This window comes from Oncorhynchus masou, chromosome 26 (genome assembly GCF_036934945.1).
Source record: "Oncorhynchus masou masou isolate Uvic2021 chromosome 26, UVic_Omas_1.1, whole genome shotgun sequence".
In the NCBI taxonomy this organism is placed as follows: Eukaryota; Metazoa; Chordata; class Actinopteri; order Salmoniformes; family Salmonidae; genus Oncorhynchus; species Oncorhynchus masou.
In genome coordinates this window covers 19,235,477-19,253,630 of record NC_088237.1, presented here as the reverse complement: position 1 = coordinate 19,253,630, position 18,154 = coordinate 19,235,477, and the positions used below count along the sequence as shown (strand labels likewise).

Sequence of the window (18,154 nt, the reverse complement as noted above, 5' to 3'; positions counted from 1 at the left end):
TAGCACTGAGATGCAGTGTCTTAGACCTCTATGCCACTCGGGAGCCCACTGTCCTTGCAGGCCTCCAGTAGATTCGATGAGAGAGGAAAAGGCAAAGATTTCACTCTGTCCAAAGCATTTCTATGGGCTTATTTTGGACAACGACTCCCATTGTTAGGGGGGGAGACATGAGCGTCTCGTCATTATATACAAATCTTGAGTCTAGTAGGCAGCCATCATTATGTATACCCTATTTAGAAATAGTCAAGTGAAAGGGGATTGTGTGAGGGCTGCAGCATGGTAGGAACCTTAACTGAATTAGTGGTGCGGATTTAAAAAAGTACACAAATTAGTGTTTTCTTAGGAAAATGAAAATATATTCTCATGAGGTAATTCTCTAAAAATTGAGGTAAGAATTTGCATAGTATCACTTCCATAAATGTGTACACACCCGAGGCAGTATGAGCACAATGCCAACATACATCGGGTGGAAATGTGCTTTGAATTCTACCCAAAAGGTGAATCTAGAGATGAACAGCATTTAGGTTGAGAGCAGTTAAGCTAGTACCAGCATGGAGATATCTCTCACACACACAGTTTCAAACACACAGCAAGGATCTACTTGCACCAGTCTGGCTATTTTATACTTAAATTATACAGAGCCAACTATATTGTGTGAACACATGCTGGTATACACACACACACACACACACACAGGAGAGACGGGTCAGACCTGCTGGTGATTCCAAACAACTAGAGGGGGAAGTAATCAATTACAAAATCTAACAGTCAGTGGCCCTGTTTTTAAACATAACTTCTGTGAAACATCCTCGATGTCAGAGTATACAAAAATACATTCAATATTCTAAATGCTGGCCTGGGTAGGACTGCTACAAAGAACTGATACCAAATGCACTACAAAAATAGATATGTTCTGATAACGAAGGGCACTTTTCTATGACAATTATGACTGCTGTCGGGATACCAACCAAAAGTTGAAGACAGAGGGCAGCATTCAGCTGGAAACTGGTTATAAAATAAGATTTTCCGAAAGCAATCAAATAATATATCTTGCAAATGTTCTGTAATTGTTTTTGGGGAAGCTGAGATACTTTTTAAACGTTTCCCTCGTGCTTTGGTGTGAGGTCAGTAGTCAATTAAGAACCATTTCCTGACTGACCGGACTTACTACAGAGAGCGATATCAAAGATGGTGGATAAATTAAGATGTCCCACTCAGGCTGTTTATCTTTTTCTTTTTTAAATATCAGCGGTCCACTTAAGTGGTGGCTCTCCCATAGGCACCAATGCATTAGCAGCTGGGTCTGGTCTGCTTAGTTCATTGACTATATATGAATCAGAAAATAGGAGCGAGGGAGGTGTCTCGCTTCCCCTTATGTCTCTGGCGAAACTAAAGGGGTTAAAATCTAAAGACTATTTATGGAGGGAATTATCTGTTTCAGTCTACATTCCAGTTGAGAATTTGACTGACTGTGACATCCCTTAGTCAACTGTCTAAAGTGGCTGTGAGAAATCGTTTGAGAAAAAGAAAAACAGAGCGCAGAAGGTTGACACCTGAATAAATCTGAACGACAGATTACACAGTCACACCTGGCAAAAGTCTGTCTCTACTCCTGTAAAGGCGTGTCTATAATACAACGCACAACTTGGCTGATACTCTTGATAAAATAAACCTGTACACTATCAAACATGTTTTCCTTTTCTTTTAAAACCCATATAAACAACATGTACAAGAGATTCACAAAGACAAAAATAAATGTAAAAAAAGACTGTCCTTTGTGTCTTTTAGAAAAATAAATGATAAAATTATCATTCCTCCCCCCAGAGGAGATAAAATGAACACAAAGGAAGGGGGGGGGGTTTGAGATGTTTTGGTGGTGGTGGTAATGCTGATGATGTCACGTCACTGGACTGCTGAGGTACAAAGGAGGAGGGTTTGGGGCGGGGCTCAGTGGGTCCTGGTCCTATAGCGGCCTGTCTTTGTCCTGAGTGAAGCGCTGCGTGTAGAAGAGTATGTAGGCCTGGGCACCACACACCTCCTCCACAGAACACACATTCAGCTTAGAGTCATTACAGTGGACCCAGAACCCTGACAGGGAAAAGGAGAAGAGAGAAAGGGTATTAGATGTAGGTCAATTCCAAGAAAATGTATCAAGAGAAGGTTGTGTCTCACCTTTGTATTTGTAATCTTTCACATAAAAATGTATTTTGCGTGTGCGTGAGATGTTCTTACTTCCTTCTTTATTGTAGCAGTAGGCAGTGTAGTGGCCAGAGCCAAAGCCCTTCCCATGATGCATCACCACAGCGGACAGTTCGTACAGGAAGTGTTTGGGGGTCGGGGAGCCGGCTGGGGCCGGACTGGAGTATGGCGAGCCCTTGGGGGAGGGGTCTCTGCAGCAGTATGGCTCCATGTTGAGGAGCTGGTCAAAGCTGACGTGGACCCCGATCTTCTCCCTGTGGTTTCTCCCAGACCACCTGACGACCAATCACAAGCACATCAACAGACCAAATCACCAAATAAGACAGCTAGGGTGTTTCAAATGCATGGTTGTGTTATGGTTCTTGAGCAATTGCTATGTGCTCAATGGTTACCTGCAGTGTTTGAGGTGCATGGGTGTGTTGTAGTCATTGTGTGTGGTCATAATGCGGTCAATACCTGAAGCGTTTGAGGTGCAGGCGCAGGACCTGAGGCAGTTTGTGAACCATCAGCTGTTTCTGAGCTTCAGTCAGGATGACAGGCTTGGAGGAGAACCTCCGCCGCTTACCTAGAGACAAGAGTGAGCATTAGACAGGACCAGAGTAGTGAGTTGAGCATGTGGAAATCCCGCTCATGGGGCAGTGCTTACCTCCTTGAAAGAGAATATGCCTATTAGCCAAAATAGGCTCAATAGGCCTATTGAGCCAAAACCAATGATTGTATAGATAATAGAACAAAAATGAACTAAACATTTAACCCAGAGTCTTAGCCCTTTCTAAGCCGGGTGAGGTTCGGGTGGTTTTACTGCGGTAACCCCGGGCGTCACAGGAGCATTTAGCTATTGGATTTGGAATTTTAAGACCCGTTGGACTATAACAAAAATATATAATTTGATGATTTTTTTGGAGGGGGGGACCTTCATTCTATTAGCCCATACAAATGCATTATGGAACAGATAGTTCCCTAAAAATATCTAAATTAAATTAGTCCTGAAGTGTCTGTCCTATATTTGAGAGATATAAGATCAGGAAACATTTGTTATTATATTTTTTTATACGTGTATTTAACCCATTATTTTTGGCTCTAAACACGGTCTATGCCGGAGTGGGGGTTAATATATAATATAATAATATATCCCATTTATTTTGTCCAAAGCTCTTAAACGGTGGGGCCACTACTTTTTTTTTTACATATGGGTGGTCCCAGGGGAATGGGGGCGCCATGCTCTACCAACTGAGCCACACAGGACTAAGCTATATGGAACTGTTTAAAGTGTCATACCAAGGATCATTTTGCTATTTGATTTGGAATTTTAAGACCCCTTGAAGTATCAAAACAATTTATACATCTTTTTAATGAAAAACATGTTTTGGCCAATACAAACGCAATGAATAACAGATTCACTACATGGAACAAATAATCCCCCCCCCAAAAAAAATCTAAAGGATGTTTGTTTTGAAGTGTCTGTCCTATATCTGAGAGATATAAGAAAGATCAGCAAACATTTGTTTCTTTTTTTACATGTATTTAACACCTTATTTTTGGCACAAAACAGTCTCCATATATACTTCCACTCATTATTTCATCTGGTACTGGGGGACCTTTAGACGAGTTGTGAGGCCTGTGGGTGTCCTAGAGCAAAACAACCAACCTGTTCGTGAGTCTCACCTTCGCACAAAGGGTCATATTAGTATGTAGCCCAAACTGTTTGGATGCTACAGACAGAATTTGGCAGATCGGCTGTACCGACTTCAGACGAGTCCCAAGGCATTTGTGGGGGTCGTAGAGCAAAACGGAGAACAACATCATGTTCGTGAGAAGGGTCATCAGTCCAGAGGGGTCGTAATAGTTTGAGCGCCAAACCGTTCACACGCTACAGATGATTTTGTGTGAAGACCAATTTTCGGGATATCTCATGGTGAGAAACACCGCTTTTAGCTCTGTCACCTCTCACCGCAGATGCGGAAATGCGACATAGGCAGATGCAGTGGATGGAGACGCATCCAATGCAAAAAAAACATATTGAGCTTAAACTGAGATTTTTATGGGAACTTTTGTATTATGCTAATAAGATGGGGTTTAAGAGATCAATTTTTTTAAATACTTTGCTACAATGACATAGCTAGCTACCAAACTCGTTATTTTCTGTTAGCGTGTGCACATACTAAGTACACCATCATGCTTTCGGGATACCTGTCTTTTTCAGATTCCACAGTGATTCTTTAGTTGTCGACACAATATCCCTGCACTCCCTCTCTTGCTCCTCATCTTTGTAAGTCACCTTGATTTTTCACCGGTGTGTTTTATCAGTTCCTTTCTGAAAATATATAGCATACTAGATAACAGTAACTAAAGCAAGGAGATAAAGCAGCACACAAGTAGACTACAAATGCATGCTGGTCCGGGCATGCCCTGAGCTTATGAAGTGAGAGCTACTGGAGCAAAATTGGAGTGGGCGAGAAGGCCGACGCTCCAGCCTTTGGGAAACTCGCTACAGTCAAATTTAGCATGCTCCGCTCCATCTAAGGCCACATGCTCTAGACAGGGCTATGTGAATACTCACTCAGTCTAACTAAAGCACTGGATGGTAGTTTGACATGCAGACAGAAATATCGGGAAAACTAACTGCTTTGGCAAAATTACTGTACCCCTAACAAACTTACCATTGAATGAATGTGTGTTTGTGTGTGCCTCCGTCACTCACTGTTGCACTGGTCGCAGGCGTAGATGTTGCCCTCCAGGGCTTCAGTCTCCGTGAACTTGGCCAGCATCTCCGTCAGCTGGCACGAGACCTGCGCTGCGCTCTCTCGGCTGTTGCTGTGGTAACGCTCGGGGAACTCCAGCGATAGGTCCCAGAAGGGTTCCACCGTGTTGGAGCGGTGGTCACATGCTAGACACGTCACCTGATGGAGGGGGAAGAGAAGAGAGAGAAAGAGGTGGGGCAGAGAGAGAGGGAGAAAGTGAGAGTTGGGGGGGCAAAAGAGTGAGAGGAGGGAGAAAGTGAGGATGAAAGGGAGTTGTGTGAAGGCAAGCCAAGGGCAGCTGAGCTAACTAACGCAGTAGCACACACAGGAACTGGATTGTCTGAGATACACAGCTTTAGAAACATTCCCCCCCCCACTCACACACACTCACCCCCTTGTTAAGAAAGAGCAGGTGTGGGTGTATGCTCAGAGAACTCAAGACACTCTCTTTCACACACACCGAAGCAGAAAGTACACACGTTCAGTCACACTCACTCACTCGATTACGGGTAAATCGATTTGAATTCAATCACTTTAGACAGCATCCCTTTTGATTTAAACAAACCTTTCCATACATGTTTGGCAATGGAAGAAGTGATCTGAAATGGACTTTTGAACCTGAAAACATTCAGGAGATATAAGGTGTTCAAAGTTTTGCATTCCCCCCTACAGCGTGAGACATCCATGTCTTTATCACTGGAAAAGATAAATGGTTGAGTTTGATATAATTTAAAATGCTTACAAACAGAGTTGTAAAACTATTTGATAATTTCTTTAAAAATATACACTACCGTTCAAAAGTTTGGGGCCACGTAGAAATTCCCTTGTTTGTCAAAGAAAAACACATTTTGTCCATGTTAGGGATAGAGGGCAGCATTTTCACTTTGGATGAATTGCGTGCCCAGTGAACTGCATCCTGCTCTGTCCTCGATGCTAATACACTGCTCAAAAAATAAAGGGAACACTAAAATAACACATCCTAGATCTGAATGAATGAAATATTCTTGTAAAATACTTTATTCTTTACATAGTTGAATGTGCTGACAACAAAAATCACGCAAAAAATATCAATGGAAATCAAATTTATCAACCCATGGAGGTCTGGATTTGGAGTCACACTCAAAATTAAAGTGGAAAACCACACTACAGGCTGACCCAACTTTGATGTAATGTCCTTAAAACAAGTCAAAATGAGGCTCAGTCGTGTGTGTGGCCTCCACGTGCCTGTATGACCTCCCTACAACGCCTGGGCATGGTCCTGATGAGGTGGCGGATTGTCTCCTGAGGGATCTCCTCCCAGGCCTGGACTAAAGCATCCGCCAACTCCTGGACAGTCTGTGGTGCAATGTGGCGTTGGTGGATGGAGCGAGACATGATGTCCCAGATGTGCTCAATTGGATTCAGGTCTGGGGAACGGGCGGGCCAGTCCATAGCATCAATGCCTTCCTCTTGCAGGAACTGCTGACACACTCCAGCCACATGAGGTCTAGCATTGTCTTGCATTAGGAGGAACCCAGGGCCAACCGCACCAGCATATGGTCTCAAGTGGTCTGAGGATCTCATCTCGGTACCGAATGGCAGTCAGGCTACCTCTGGTGAGCACATGGAGGGCTGTGCGGCCCCCCAAAGAAATGCCACCCCACACCATGACTGACCCACCGCCAAACCGGTCATGCTGGAGGATGTTGCAGGCAGCAGAACGTTCTCCACTGCGCCTCCAGACTCTGTCACGTCTGTCACATTTGCTCAGTGTGAACCTGCTTTCATCTGTGAAAAGCACAGGGCGCCAATGGCGAATTTGCCAATCTTGGTGTTCTCTGGCAAATGCCAAACATCCTGCACGGTGTTGGGCTGAAAGCAAAACCCCCACCTGTGGACGTCGGGCCCTCATACCACCCTCATGGAGTCTGTTTCTGACCGTTTGAGCAGACACATGCACATTTGTGGCCTGCTGGAGGTCATTTTGCAAGGCTCTGGGCAGTGCTCCTCCTGCTCCTCCTTGCACAAAGGCGGAGGTACCGGTCCTGCTGCTGGGTTGTTGCCCTCCTACGGCCTCCTCCACGTCTCCTGATGTACTGGCCTGTCTCCTGGTAGCGCCTCCAAGCTCTGGACACTACGCTAACAGACACAGCAAACCTTCTTGCCGGAGCTTGCATTGTTGTGCCATCCTGGATGAGCTGCACTACCTGAGCCACTTGTGTGGGTTGTAGACTCCGTCTCATGCTACCACTAGAGTGAAAGTACCGCCAGCATTCAAAAGTGACCAAAACATCAGCCAGGAAGCATAGGAACTGAGAAGTAGTCTGTGGTCACCACCTGCAGAACCACTCCTTTATTGAGGGTGTCTTGCTAATTGCCTATAATTTCCACCTGTTGTCTATTCCATTTGCACAACAGCATGTGAAATGTATTGTCAATCAGTGCTGCTTCCTAAGTGGACAATTTGATTTCACAGAAATGGTTCCATTAGCGGAACGTGTGTGTCCTAGACAGGTTAAAATAACATCAAATTGATCAGAAACAGTGTAGACATTGTTAATGTTGTAAATGACCTTGAGGGCCAGCATCCCAGATTCGCCTCTCCACTGTTGATGTTGAGTGTTGTTGTGCGGGTCCTATTTAATGAAGCTGCCAGTTGAGGACTTGTGAGGTGTCTGTTTCTCCAACTAGACACTCCATGTACTTGTCCTCTTGCTCAGTTGTGCACCGGGGCCTCCCACTCTTCTTTCTATTCTGGATAGAGCCCGTTTGCGCTGTTCTGTGAAGGGAGTAGTACACAGCATTGTAAGAGATCTTCAGTTTCTTGGCAATTTCTCACATGGAATAGCCTTCATTTCTCAGAACAAGAACAGACTGACGAGTTTCAGAAGAAAGTCTTTGTTTCTGGCCATTTTGAGCCTGTAATCGAACCAACAAATGCTGATGCTCCAGATACTCAACTTGTCTAAAGAAAAACAGTTTTATTGCTTCTTTAATCAGGACAACAGTTTTCAGCTGTGCTAACATAATTGCAAACAGGTTTTCTAATAAATTAGCATTTTAAAATGATAAACTTGGATTAGGTAACACAACGTGCCATTGGAACACAGGAGTGATGGTTGCTGATAATGGGCCTCTGTATGCCTATGTAGATATTCCATTAAAAATCAGCCGTTTCCAGCTACAATAGTCATTTACAACATGAAATCAATTTGATGTTATTTTAATAGACAAAAAAAATTGCTTTTCTTTCAAAAACAAGGAAATTTCTAAGTGACCCCAATCTTTTGAAATAGTACCCGCAAAACACCAATCAACGTCAGCAGCAAAAAGGCGACTCTGGGATGCTGGCCTTCTAGGCAGAATTGCAACGGGGACGGAGCTTAATTGGAGCCAATTTCCTCCTACAACAGGACAATGACCCAAAGCACAGCTTCAAACTATGCAAGAACCATTTAGGGAAGAAGCAGTCAGCTGGTATTCTGTCAATAATGGTGTGGCCAGCAGTCACCAGTTCTCAACCCGTTTGAGCTGTTGTGAGAGCAGCTTGACCGTATGGTACGTAAGAAGTGCCCATCAAACCAATCCAACTTGTGGGAGATGTTTCAGGAAGCATGGGGTGAAATCTCTTCAGATTACCTTGACGCATTGACAACTAGAATGCCAAAGGTCTGCAAGGCTGTATTTAAAAAAAAAAAATTTAACCATGAAAAAGCCCATTGAGACACAAGAGTCTATTTTTCAAATGAGACCTGGCCAAGAAGGCAGCAACAATCAATACATTACATAATTAAAACATACAACATAAAAAAAGCATTTACACTCCTCTGTAACAGTCTCCCATCGATATTTTAAATTCATTCAGTGACACTAACATATCTAGATGAAGCATGGATTGTAGACTATTCCATATGTCTGGTGCACAAGAAGAGAAGGCAGTCTTGCCTAATACTGTGAATGTCCTGGGAACTTTAAGTAGCAACCACCTAGCAGACCGGGTATGGTAACTATTGGTGGTGAAGGAGACCATACTACAGAGGTAAAGAGGGAGTTTACCCAAAAGGGCTTTGTAGATGAACACATACAGTGGGGCAAAAAAGTATTTAGTCAGCCACCAATTGTGCAAGTTCTCCCACTTAAAAAGATGAGAGAGGTCTGCAATTTTCATCATAGGAACACTTCAACTATGACAGACAAAATGAGGGGAAAAAATCCAGAAAATCACATTGTAGGATTTTTAATGAATTTATTTGCAAATTATGGTGGAAAATAAGTATTTGGTCACCTACAAACAAGCAAGATTTCTGGATCTCACAGACCTGTAACTTCTTCTTTAAGAGGCTCCTCTGTCCTCCACTCGTTACCTGTATTAATGGCACCTGTTTGAACTTGTTATCAGTATAAAAGACACATGTCCACAACCTCAAACAGTCACACTCCAAACTCCACTATGGCCAAGACCAAAGACCTGTCAAAGGACACCAGAAACAAAATTGTAGACCTGCACCAGGCTGGGAAGACTGAATCTGCAATAGGTAAGCAGCTTGGTTTGAAGAAATCAACTGTGGGAGCAATTATTAGGAAATGGAAGACATAAAAGACCACTGATAATCTCCCTCGATCTGGGGCTCCACGCAAGATCTCACCCCGTGGGGTCAAAATGATCACAAGAACGGTGAGCAAAAATCCCAGAACCACATGGGGGGACCTAGTGAATGACCTGCAGAGAAATGGGACCAAAGTAACAAAGCCTACCATCAGTAACACACTACGCCGCCAGGGACTCATATCCTGCAGTGCCAGACGTGTCCCCCTGCTTAAGCCAGTACATGTCCAGGCCCGTCTGAAGTTTGCTAGAGAGCATTTGGATGATCCAGAAGAAGGTTGGGAGAATGTCATATGGTCAGATGAAACCAAAATATAACTTTTTGGTAAAAACTCAACGTGTTTGGAGGACAAAGAATGCTGAGTTGCATCCAAAGAACACCATACCTACTGTGAAGCTTGGGTGTGGAAACAACATGCTTTGGGGCTGTTTTTCTGCAAAGGGACCAGGACGACTGATCCGTGTAAAGGAAAGAATGAATGGGGCCATGTATCGTGAGATTTTGAGTGAAAACCTCCTTCCATCAGCAAGGCCATTGAAGATGAAATGTGGCTGGGTCTTTCAGTATGACAATGATCCCAAACACACCGCCCGGGCAACGAAGGAGTGGCTTCGTAAGAAGCATTTCAAGGTCCTGGAGTGGCCTAGCCAGTCTCCAGATCTCAACCCCATAGAAAATCTTTGGAGGGAGTTGAAAGTCTGTGTTGCCCAGCAACAGCCCCAAAACATCACTGCTCGAGAGGAGATCTGCATGGAGGAATGGGCCAAAATGCCAGCAACAGTGTGTGAAAACCTTGTGAAGACTTACAGAAAACGTTTGACCTCTGTCATTGCCAACAAAGGGTATATAACAAAGTAGAGATAAACTTTTGTTATTGACCAAATACTTATTTTCCACCATAATTTGCAAATAAATTCATTAAAAATCCTACAATGTGATTTTCTGGATTTTTTTTCTCTCATTTTGTCTGTCATAGTTGAAGTGTACCTATGATGAAAATTACATTTCCAAAAGAATACTGTTACAAAAAAAAAGAATGGTTCACATGAGGGCCTATATCATAGTTGACAGTAACAGAGCTTACATTAGAGGCCTTGGCCCCACCATTATCAAAAACTGAACCAGCAGATATGAAGTGATTGTTAAAAACCCCTCCAAAATCAGCTTTGTCCTTCACTTCATTAGAATCCATCATTAAATGGTCAGGAAGGCCAGAGGATACATTACAACACGACACTGATTTGATTCGCTTCCAGAACTTGGTAGGGTTGTTTAAGTTCTCTGTGACAGCATTTAAATAGTAATCTGATTTGGACTTCCTGATCAATCCTTTGCATTTGTTTCTTCGCGCTCTGAAGAAGGTACAGTCAACAGGAGCATTTGTATGTCTAGCTTGAGCCCAAGAGATATTTATCTTTCCAATTAATTCTGCCAAGTTATCTGAAAACCAGGGATTGTCCCCTCCACTGATTCAAAATTTCTTCACTGGGGAATGCTTATCCGAAATCGACACAAATGTCATAAAAATAGTCCCAGGCAGTGTCAACATCGGGAATCAGACTTGCTCTGTCAATATTATGGTACAGATCATGTAAGAACGCTTGCTCATCAAACTGTCTAAAATGTCTTTTAAAAATATAATGGGGTTTGGCTTGGGGCATTTTTGTATTTCTAACACAAGCAATTGCAGTGATCACTGACATCATTACAGAATATCCCAGTTGATGTGTATTTGTGAGGGGTATTCGTTAAAATAATGTCCAATAGCGTGGATTTGTTAGGTGCTCTGGGATTCGGTCTTGTTGGCACATTAATTAATTGAGCGAGATTCAGAGTCACACAGTTCTTTAAAAGAGACCGATACAGATCTAAGCATGTCCCAGTTCAAATCTCCCAACAGAATGAATTCAGAGTCATTTAGCTTGTGCATGACATCAGAAAGAGAGTTAAGTGCGTCTCCTGATGCTGGTCTGTAGCAGCAGACTACAGTGATGTGGGAGTCCTCATATACGTTTACTTTAACCGCAAGCAATTAAAAATGTTTGGCTTTGGTAATTGAGAGAATTTCAGGGGTGTTAAACTCAGATATCATATAAATTCTAACCCCTTTACTCACCCGAGCCATTCTAAAAAAAACTGTGTACCCATCAATAGAAATTGAGTTATTTGACACAGATTACATGAGCCAAGTATCTGATAAAACAATTACGACTGCATATTCTAATCATGCCTATTTCTGGAAATAGACTTCTGACATTAAACATGCAAGAGGCCAAAACCTGCTCTATTTTCAAAATCATAGGGAGATTGCATGGTATCTACCGGCCCAGGGTTTGGTCACACATTACCAGAAATCAACAATAAAAGCATAACAATATATCTCAATTGCCCAATGAGTGAGGACTTGGTGGAGGCAGCACCATTGTGAATAAAACAAACACAGGAAAAAATGTAATTCAATAGTTTTTGATTTTGGAAGAATGCCATCAAGTATAGGTCCAGTTGCGTTTGAGAGTGGTACAAATGTAATTGCAGAGAGAGACCAAGTTGCTGGTGGTATTGACATGGTCTCGTCGGAGTCTTTGCAAATCTTAGGGCATAAGGCGAAGATAATTCACTCACCCATTGATCATTCAGCCTATTTAATCCAGGATGGCATTGAGTAAAGAGCAGGCACAGTAACAGATACATAATACGGTTTTTAGAGGTCTTTCAGCACAGGTGCGCAATGACCTGTAGACCTAGATTTTCCCACAGCGCATCAGGTTTTCCAATCCGATAACCACTTCTCCGCTCCTAGCCTTCAGTGCGCACCTGCACTCGGGTAGCAGGCCTGCTCGCAGACAGACACTCCTGACTCGGCGAGCTCCAACTCCAGAAAGTTATAGAAAAAAATAATGGCATTCTCAATCTTAAATTTTGTACAAGTAAATTTCGTAAAAATAGAGACTGAGATCTAAAAATAATAGTTGTTATATACAGCACCCACCTTCACATAAAAAGTATTTGCTTCTGTAAACAGGATCAGGGTCATTAAATCTCTGATCTCAAGGATCACACAAACGGATAGACTGATTGGCTAACATCTTGGAGAATTGCCACAAATGGAGGATTCTTTGATGAAAGCAAAGTTTGAAGGACAATTATTATTTAAATTAAAAATCATTATTTTGAACCTCGTCAACATCTTGACTATATTTCCTATTCATTTTGCAACTAATTTCACGTATGTTTTCATGGAAAACAAAATAAATTTCTACGTGACCCCAAACTTTTGAACGGTAGAGGTTAAAAAATGTCAATAACAAAACAAAAATCAAGTAATTTGACAATGCTTTTTGTAAACTTTAAAATTATATAAATCTCAACCATTTATCTTTTCCATTGATGAAGACATGGATGTCTCTTGGTATGGTATGCAAAAGGGGTCAACTTCGAGCACTTTTATCTCGAGTGTTTTGGCATTCGGGTCCAAAAAGTCACTTTCTGAGCCGTTCTACAATGGGCAAGTATGGAAGGTTTAGTTCAAATCAAAAGGGGTTCCGTCGAAAAGTTTATGAATTCAAATGGATTTACCCTTCCATTAACTATTAAGATGATGGAGCTTCAGAATGTGTTGATCTGCCATTGAAATGTCCCCATTTCTTGATTGGAGCCAAGCACATTTAGACGGTATCATTTTGGCATATTGTATTTTATATATATTTATTTTATATTGCTATCAAGACAAAAATGTGGTAACAGTCACACACATTGTGCAGTATAAGCTCCCATCCAAATCCTCCAGTAAGATCACTACTAATGAATGTAAAGACCTTTTAATCCCTTTTCAATCCATTTTAAACCATGTCCAGACTGGTGAATCACAAAAGTGTGTGTGTTTATCAGTATAAAAATGTGTATCAGTCTGTGTATATCTGTGTTTGGGAGAGTGTGTGCCTCTCTCTCTCTTACCTGGCTGAGGAGCTGACCGTGGAAGATGGTGTTGACTATGCTGAGCACCTGCTTGATGAGATGTCTCTGTCCGGTTGACACACCAGCGGGCGGCGTGTGAGTCCCTGTGCTCTCCAGCTCGTGCTGCACCTTGTCAAGCAGCTCACACAGGAACTCCTGGGCATCCTGCTGGGCGTAGCCCCGGAAGGCTGGGATCAGCTGCCACACCGAGTGCAGCATGGCAAAGGGCGACACCAGCGCCCACTTGCCCGACCACATCACCTGGAAGAGTGTGTGCAGCTCGTGGCACAGGGAGATGTGCTTGGAGCTGGGCTCCTTGGGCTGAATCAGCTCCATGCTCCGGGCCCTGGAGGCACCCCCGCTTAGCCCAGCACCCACCTGGGGGCCTCTCCTCTGGGCCAGCGGGAAGGACGACACAGGGCCCCCGGGGCTGGGAACCACCAGCTGTCCGTGAACGGCCGAGGCCAGCAGCTCCAGGGCCTGCGTCAGGTCCAGCCGGAGGAAACACTCCCTGAAGATGTGAAGGTGGCTCAGCACCTGCAGGATGGAGTTCATGTAGCACGTGTTGCCTAGGTTACGCAGTCCCGTGACACCCGGAGTGACAGTGGGCCGCCGTTTGAGGGGCGAGTCGCCCTGTTTGGGGGGGGCACGGCGGGGGGCCGGGGAGGGGGCGGTCCGGGCTTGGGCAGAGGCGGCTCTGGGTTTGCCTTTGGTGGAAGAAAAGGGGGTTGAGTAGCGAGAGGGTTTGGGCGCAGGGGTTTTAGTGGGGCGGCCCATTCTCTTGGGGGTGTGAGTGGCGGGGCTCTGGGTTCTTGGTTGTGGGGCAAGGGGGTCTGGGGTGTGTAAGTGGTGCTGTGGGTGCGTGTTCGTGTGGAGGAGGGGGTGACAGCAGCGGCGGCAGCAGCTCTCTGGCTGGCTCTCCTCAGGCGGTGACTCTTCCTGGGTGGGGCACTCTCCAACGCTTCCTGTAGCTGCCTCTTCAACGTCTTCCTCCTCTCTCTCAACTCCTTCCTCCTCCTCTCCTCCTCCTCTCTCTGTCTCTCCTCCTCCTCCCTCCTCTTCCCCCCTTCCGTCAGGCTGAACCAGGTGTGGAACACTCGACCCATCAGTGCCCGGCGGCGGTGCCAGAGCGCCGTGAACATGCGGTCCTCGTCCCTCAGCTGCAGTTCGCTGGAGCCGCAGGGCTGGGGGGCGTCGGGCGGAGCGCTAGCTGATCTCAAGATGCGTCCTGAGCGGGTGGTGACCTCGTAGCGCTGGCTCTGGATGGCACTGAGCGTGGAGCGCAGCAGCTTGAGGTCTCCCGTCGCGTTGTCGTTGAGCACGTAGTCGTCACATAGGTAGCAGAAGACGTAGAGCTCATTGACCTCTATGGCCAACGGGTGGTGATGCTGCAGGAAGTGCTGCAGGGCGTGCTCCTCGATGTAGCGGCCGCACGCAACGTGGGCACAGCCCAGGCAGGCCCACACCGACTCTGTGGTGTTGCAGTCCACGCAGTGCCACTTCTGGGGGTTGAGGATGGAGTGGTCTGGGGCCAGCCTGAGCCGCCCCACGTGCTTACACCTGTCCATCGCACACACTTGCTGGGGGGCTCAGTCCGTGTGTGTGTCTGTGGGTAGGCGAGTGTGGATGTGACACGTCCACACTGGGGCTTCAGATCACCATGGCGAGCACAGAAGCTGGGCGGTCCCACGGCATGGCTTTATCTGGGGAGGAAGAGAAGAGAGAGACTGAGTGAGTAAGGCAGTTGTACAAAACTCTTTAAACTTCTCTAATCTCCTCTCAGTAAAGGCCTTACCCAAATCGTATAAAGAGATCCTTTGTTTTACAAGATGCCTGTTAGTGAAAACAATTGTATCAAAACCTTTTTAACCCACAACCCATTCTGGTCTTTATAAGAACTTGTGATCATGCATTTTACCAGTTAGCTCTCTAACATGGGTACTTATTGTAAAAAAACAACAACAAAAAAACAGGACAATATCCTGAATGTTGACTGTGGTGATCAGATGTGGCTTTCTGCCATTACAGATTTCCTTCCTCTAATGTACCCTTTAAAACAGTTTGCATAACCCTGGGGGGTTAGGCACTTCTGTAGCACCGTTTGAAAACTGCTGGGGTTGGGGATTTCTGTTTTAGAGTCTCAGCTCCATCATCATCACCCCCCAATGGGGCCAAAGGGAGACTTAAGCCTGGAAAACAAAGGGGGGCTGAGCTGGGAGGGTAGAGTACCCTTTGTATGTGTACAGGCAGCCTTACAAAGAGAAAGAGGCAAGAGAAGAGATGGATATAGAAAGGCAAAGGAGAAAGAGGTGGATAGGAAGATCAAAAGGGAAACTAAACTCAGAGGATCCCAGTCCCAGCTACTGTTACCCTTCTACATGAGCCAATCTATAGTATATTTAGGAGGAGAAACAGGACAAGGCCGACCCTGACTACACAGGTCCAAGTTCTAACGGGTGTTTGTTTACCATGCAAGACTCCCTGTGTATGATTTAAATAAGTAGCTGTTTCCACTGAAGGAGTTTCTGGCTGGCAACATTGTACCCCTTTGACTCCCACTGTTTTTATATAACATTTAATCAATGCAATTATTTTTTATGACCATCGACATTCGTGATGCAATGCAATTGTGGTTTTATAACCATCGACAATCGTGATACATTGTTTTTTTTTTTTAAATCCACAATAGATCTGGTGGACAGTTACTAGCAAGGACATTCCTTTGCTTCTGCTTAATTTTACCCAGTCAACACTGAAAACATAAAGCGAGAGATGTGTGTTTTCAAACCTGCTAACTGAGCTAGCAAGCTTTCCCAGGCTTGTTTACCACTTCACTGACGTTAACTCGCCCGACATTGGTAAATTGTCCCCGCAAGACAACTTTGAAAACTAGCTCTAGCTAACAAATGTCACCAAAATACTGGTAACTAACCGCTCCTTCTTCTATCCTGATGTCACTAACTATCTATAGTTATAACACCGCTAACGTTACTGCTGACAAGAACCTACTCGTAAACTTATCGAGGAGGATATCAAAGGCTCGTGCGCGCACCTAAGGTGCCCTTGTGCTTTCTCTCTCCGCCGGGCGGTATGTATCTTCTAAATAAACACAAATCGAATATCCAACGTAAGATAGCTAAACAATCGCTAGTAAAATAATAAAGTATCCAGCTAGTTTGTTGGCTAACGTGGTGAGTAACAGAGCTAGCTACATGACTAGCAGCAACCAAGCTAATATTGTCAAGCCAAGTCTAAATACGTTAGGGGTCAATGCGTCAAGGTTTGAATTGTTTATCAAACATGGTAGTTAGTTTTCAGAGGAATGTGTACACCATTACAACTGACACGAATTGTAAAGAAAGTCGAAAATTAAAAAAGTACCATACCTATCCTTCACGGCACTTATTCCTCTGGTACTAAAACGGTCGCCATCTTGTATCTACTCTTGTCGCGTGGTGTTGGCTCGAGCACGTCCTCGGTAGGGTAGCGTCAAGTGTCTGGCTCAAGGTAGACCCTCTCCTAACATCAGATCTAGGATCAGATTATTCTTTCCAAACTCTAAACGTTATCATTGAGGTGATTAGAAAACATCTGACTTTGTATCAGTGGTTAGGGGCAACCTCTAACCTACTCAGCACAGATGGCACAATTTTGTGACATAATCTCAGGATATTGTCATGTCAAATTCATGAAGCCAGGCCTACACAACACAATCAGATGAAATATTTGAAATAAAATCGAAGTGGCCCTTCACATTCTATTAAGCACATTCTGCTGTTGAGTATGACATACATACTGTTTGGCACGGCACTTCAAATTGCCTATTTTCCCTTTTCTACACCAGTAAGGCTACTAATAAAGCAACCCAAAAACACGTTTTTTTCTGTCACCGCTTCTGGAAAAACAATTACATTCAAAACGTATCAATGCCACAAGATGGCAGTGATGTATCAATCAATGTTCAAGTTGTGCGGGTGTTTTTTCATTTTACCTGAGAATACGTTGCAAACATTGCATGTGAGAGTATTAGGTGTGTGTATGTGTGTTGGGGGAATGCAGGTGTAGGGCTCCATACTGGTTAATGAGGGCATTGGGGGCTGAAGGCACACACTATAGAGATGGTATCAGACTGGGTGTCTAACATTAAACCCCAGAACTCCTGAGACATAAGTCTTAGACATGCTAACCACAACCAGAGCCTAAGACTGACTCACGCAAATATACCAAATGTTCCCAAACTCTGTCAGCAGCTTTGGCCTCATGTGGAAAATGAATGTGAGAATGAGGGGATACAGTCAAGAAACATTGCCAACCGTCACTCTGCATCAAAAGGGGTACTGAGAGAGAGGATTGTTGATCACTAAATGAAAAAATATGCACATGTTACCGGTGACTGGGTTCACACACAGGAATACAGTGTGACCCCTAGGTGACCTCTAGGATGACAGTGTGTGTTACAGAGAGACAGATGTCAATCAGTGTTGTGGAGCAGGATGAAAGCCAATAATAACACACTGTATACACGCACACACACACACACACACACACACACACACACACACACACACACACACACACACACACACACACACACACACACACACACACACACACACACACACAGTGAGTGAGTGAGTGAGTGAGTGAGTGAGTGAGTGAGTGAGTGAATGAGTG

The 18,154-nt window shown here is 44.4% G+C and overlaps 1 protein-coding gene across 1 annotated transcript; it reads right to left on the bottom strand.

The window, feature by feature from the left end:
- Window positions 1-1,687: 1,687 nt before the first annotated feature.
- On the bottom strand, window positions 1,688-16,971 carry LOC135514972 (ubiquitin carboxyl-terminal hydrolase 44-like). Its single transcript, XM_064938738.1, is given in 7 exon segments — window positions 1,688-2,088; window positions 2,233-2,474; window positions 2,656-2,764; window positions 4,901-5,099; window positions 13,481-14,298; window positions 14,301-15,183; window positions 16,867-16,971. Coding segments are annotated over 6 exon segments (2,241 nt in total). The 5' UTR covers window positions 15,049-15,183; window positions 16,867-16,971; the 3' UTR covers window positions 1,688-1,963.
- Window positions 16,972-18,154: the final 1,183 nt, after the last annotated feature.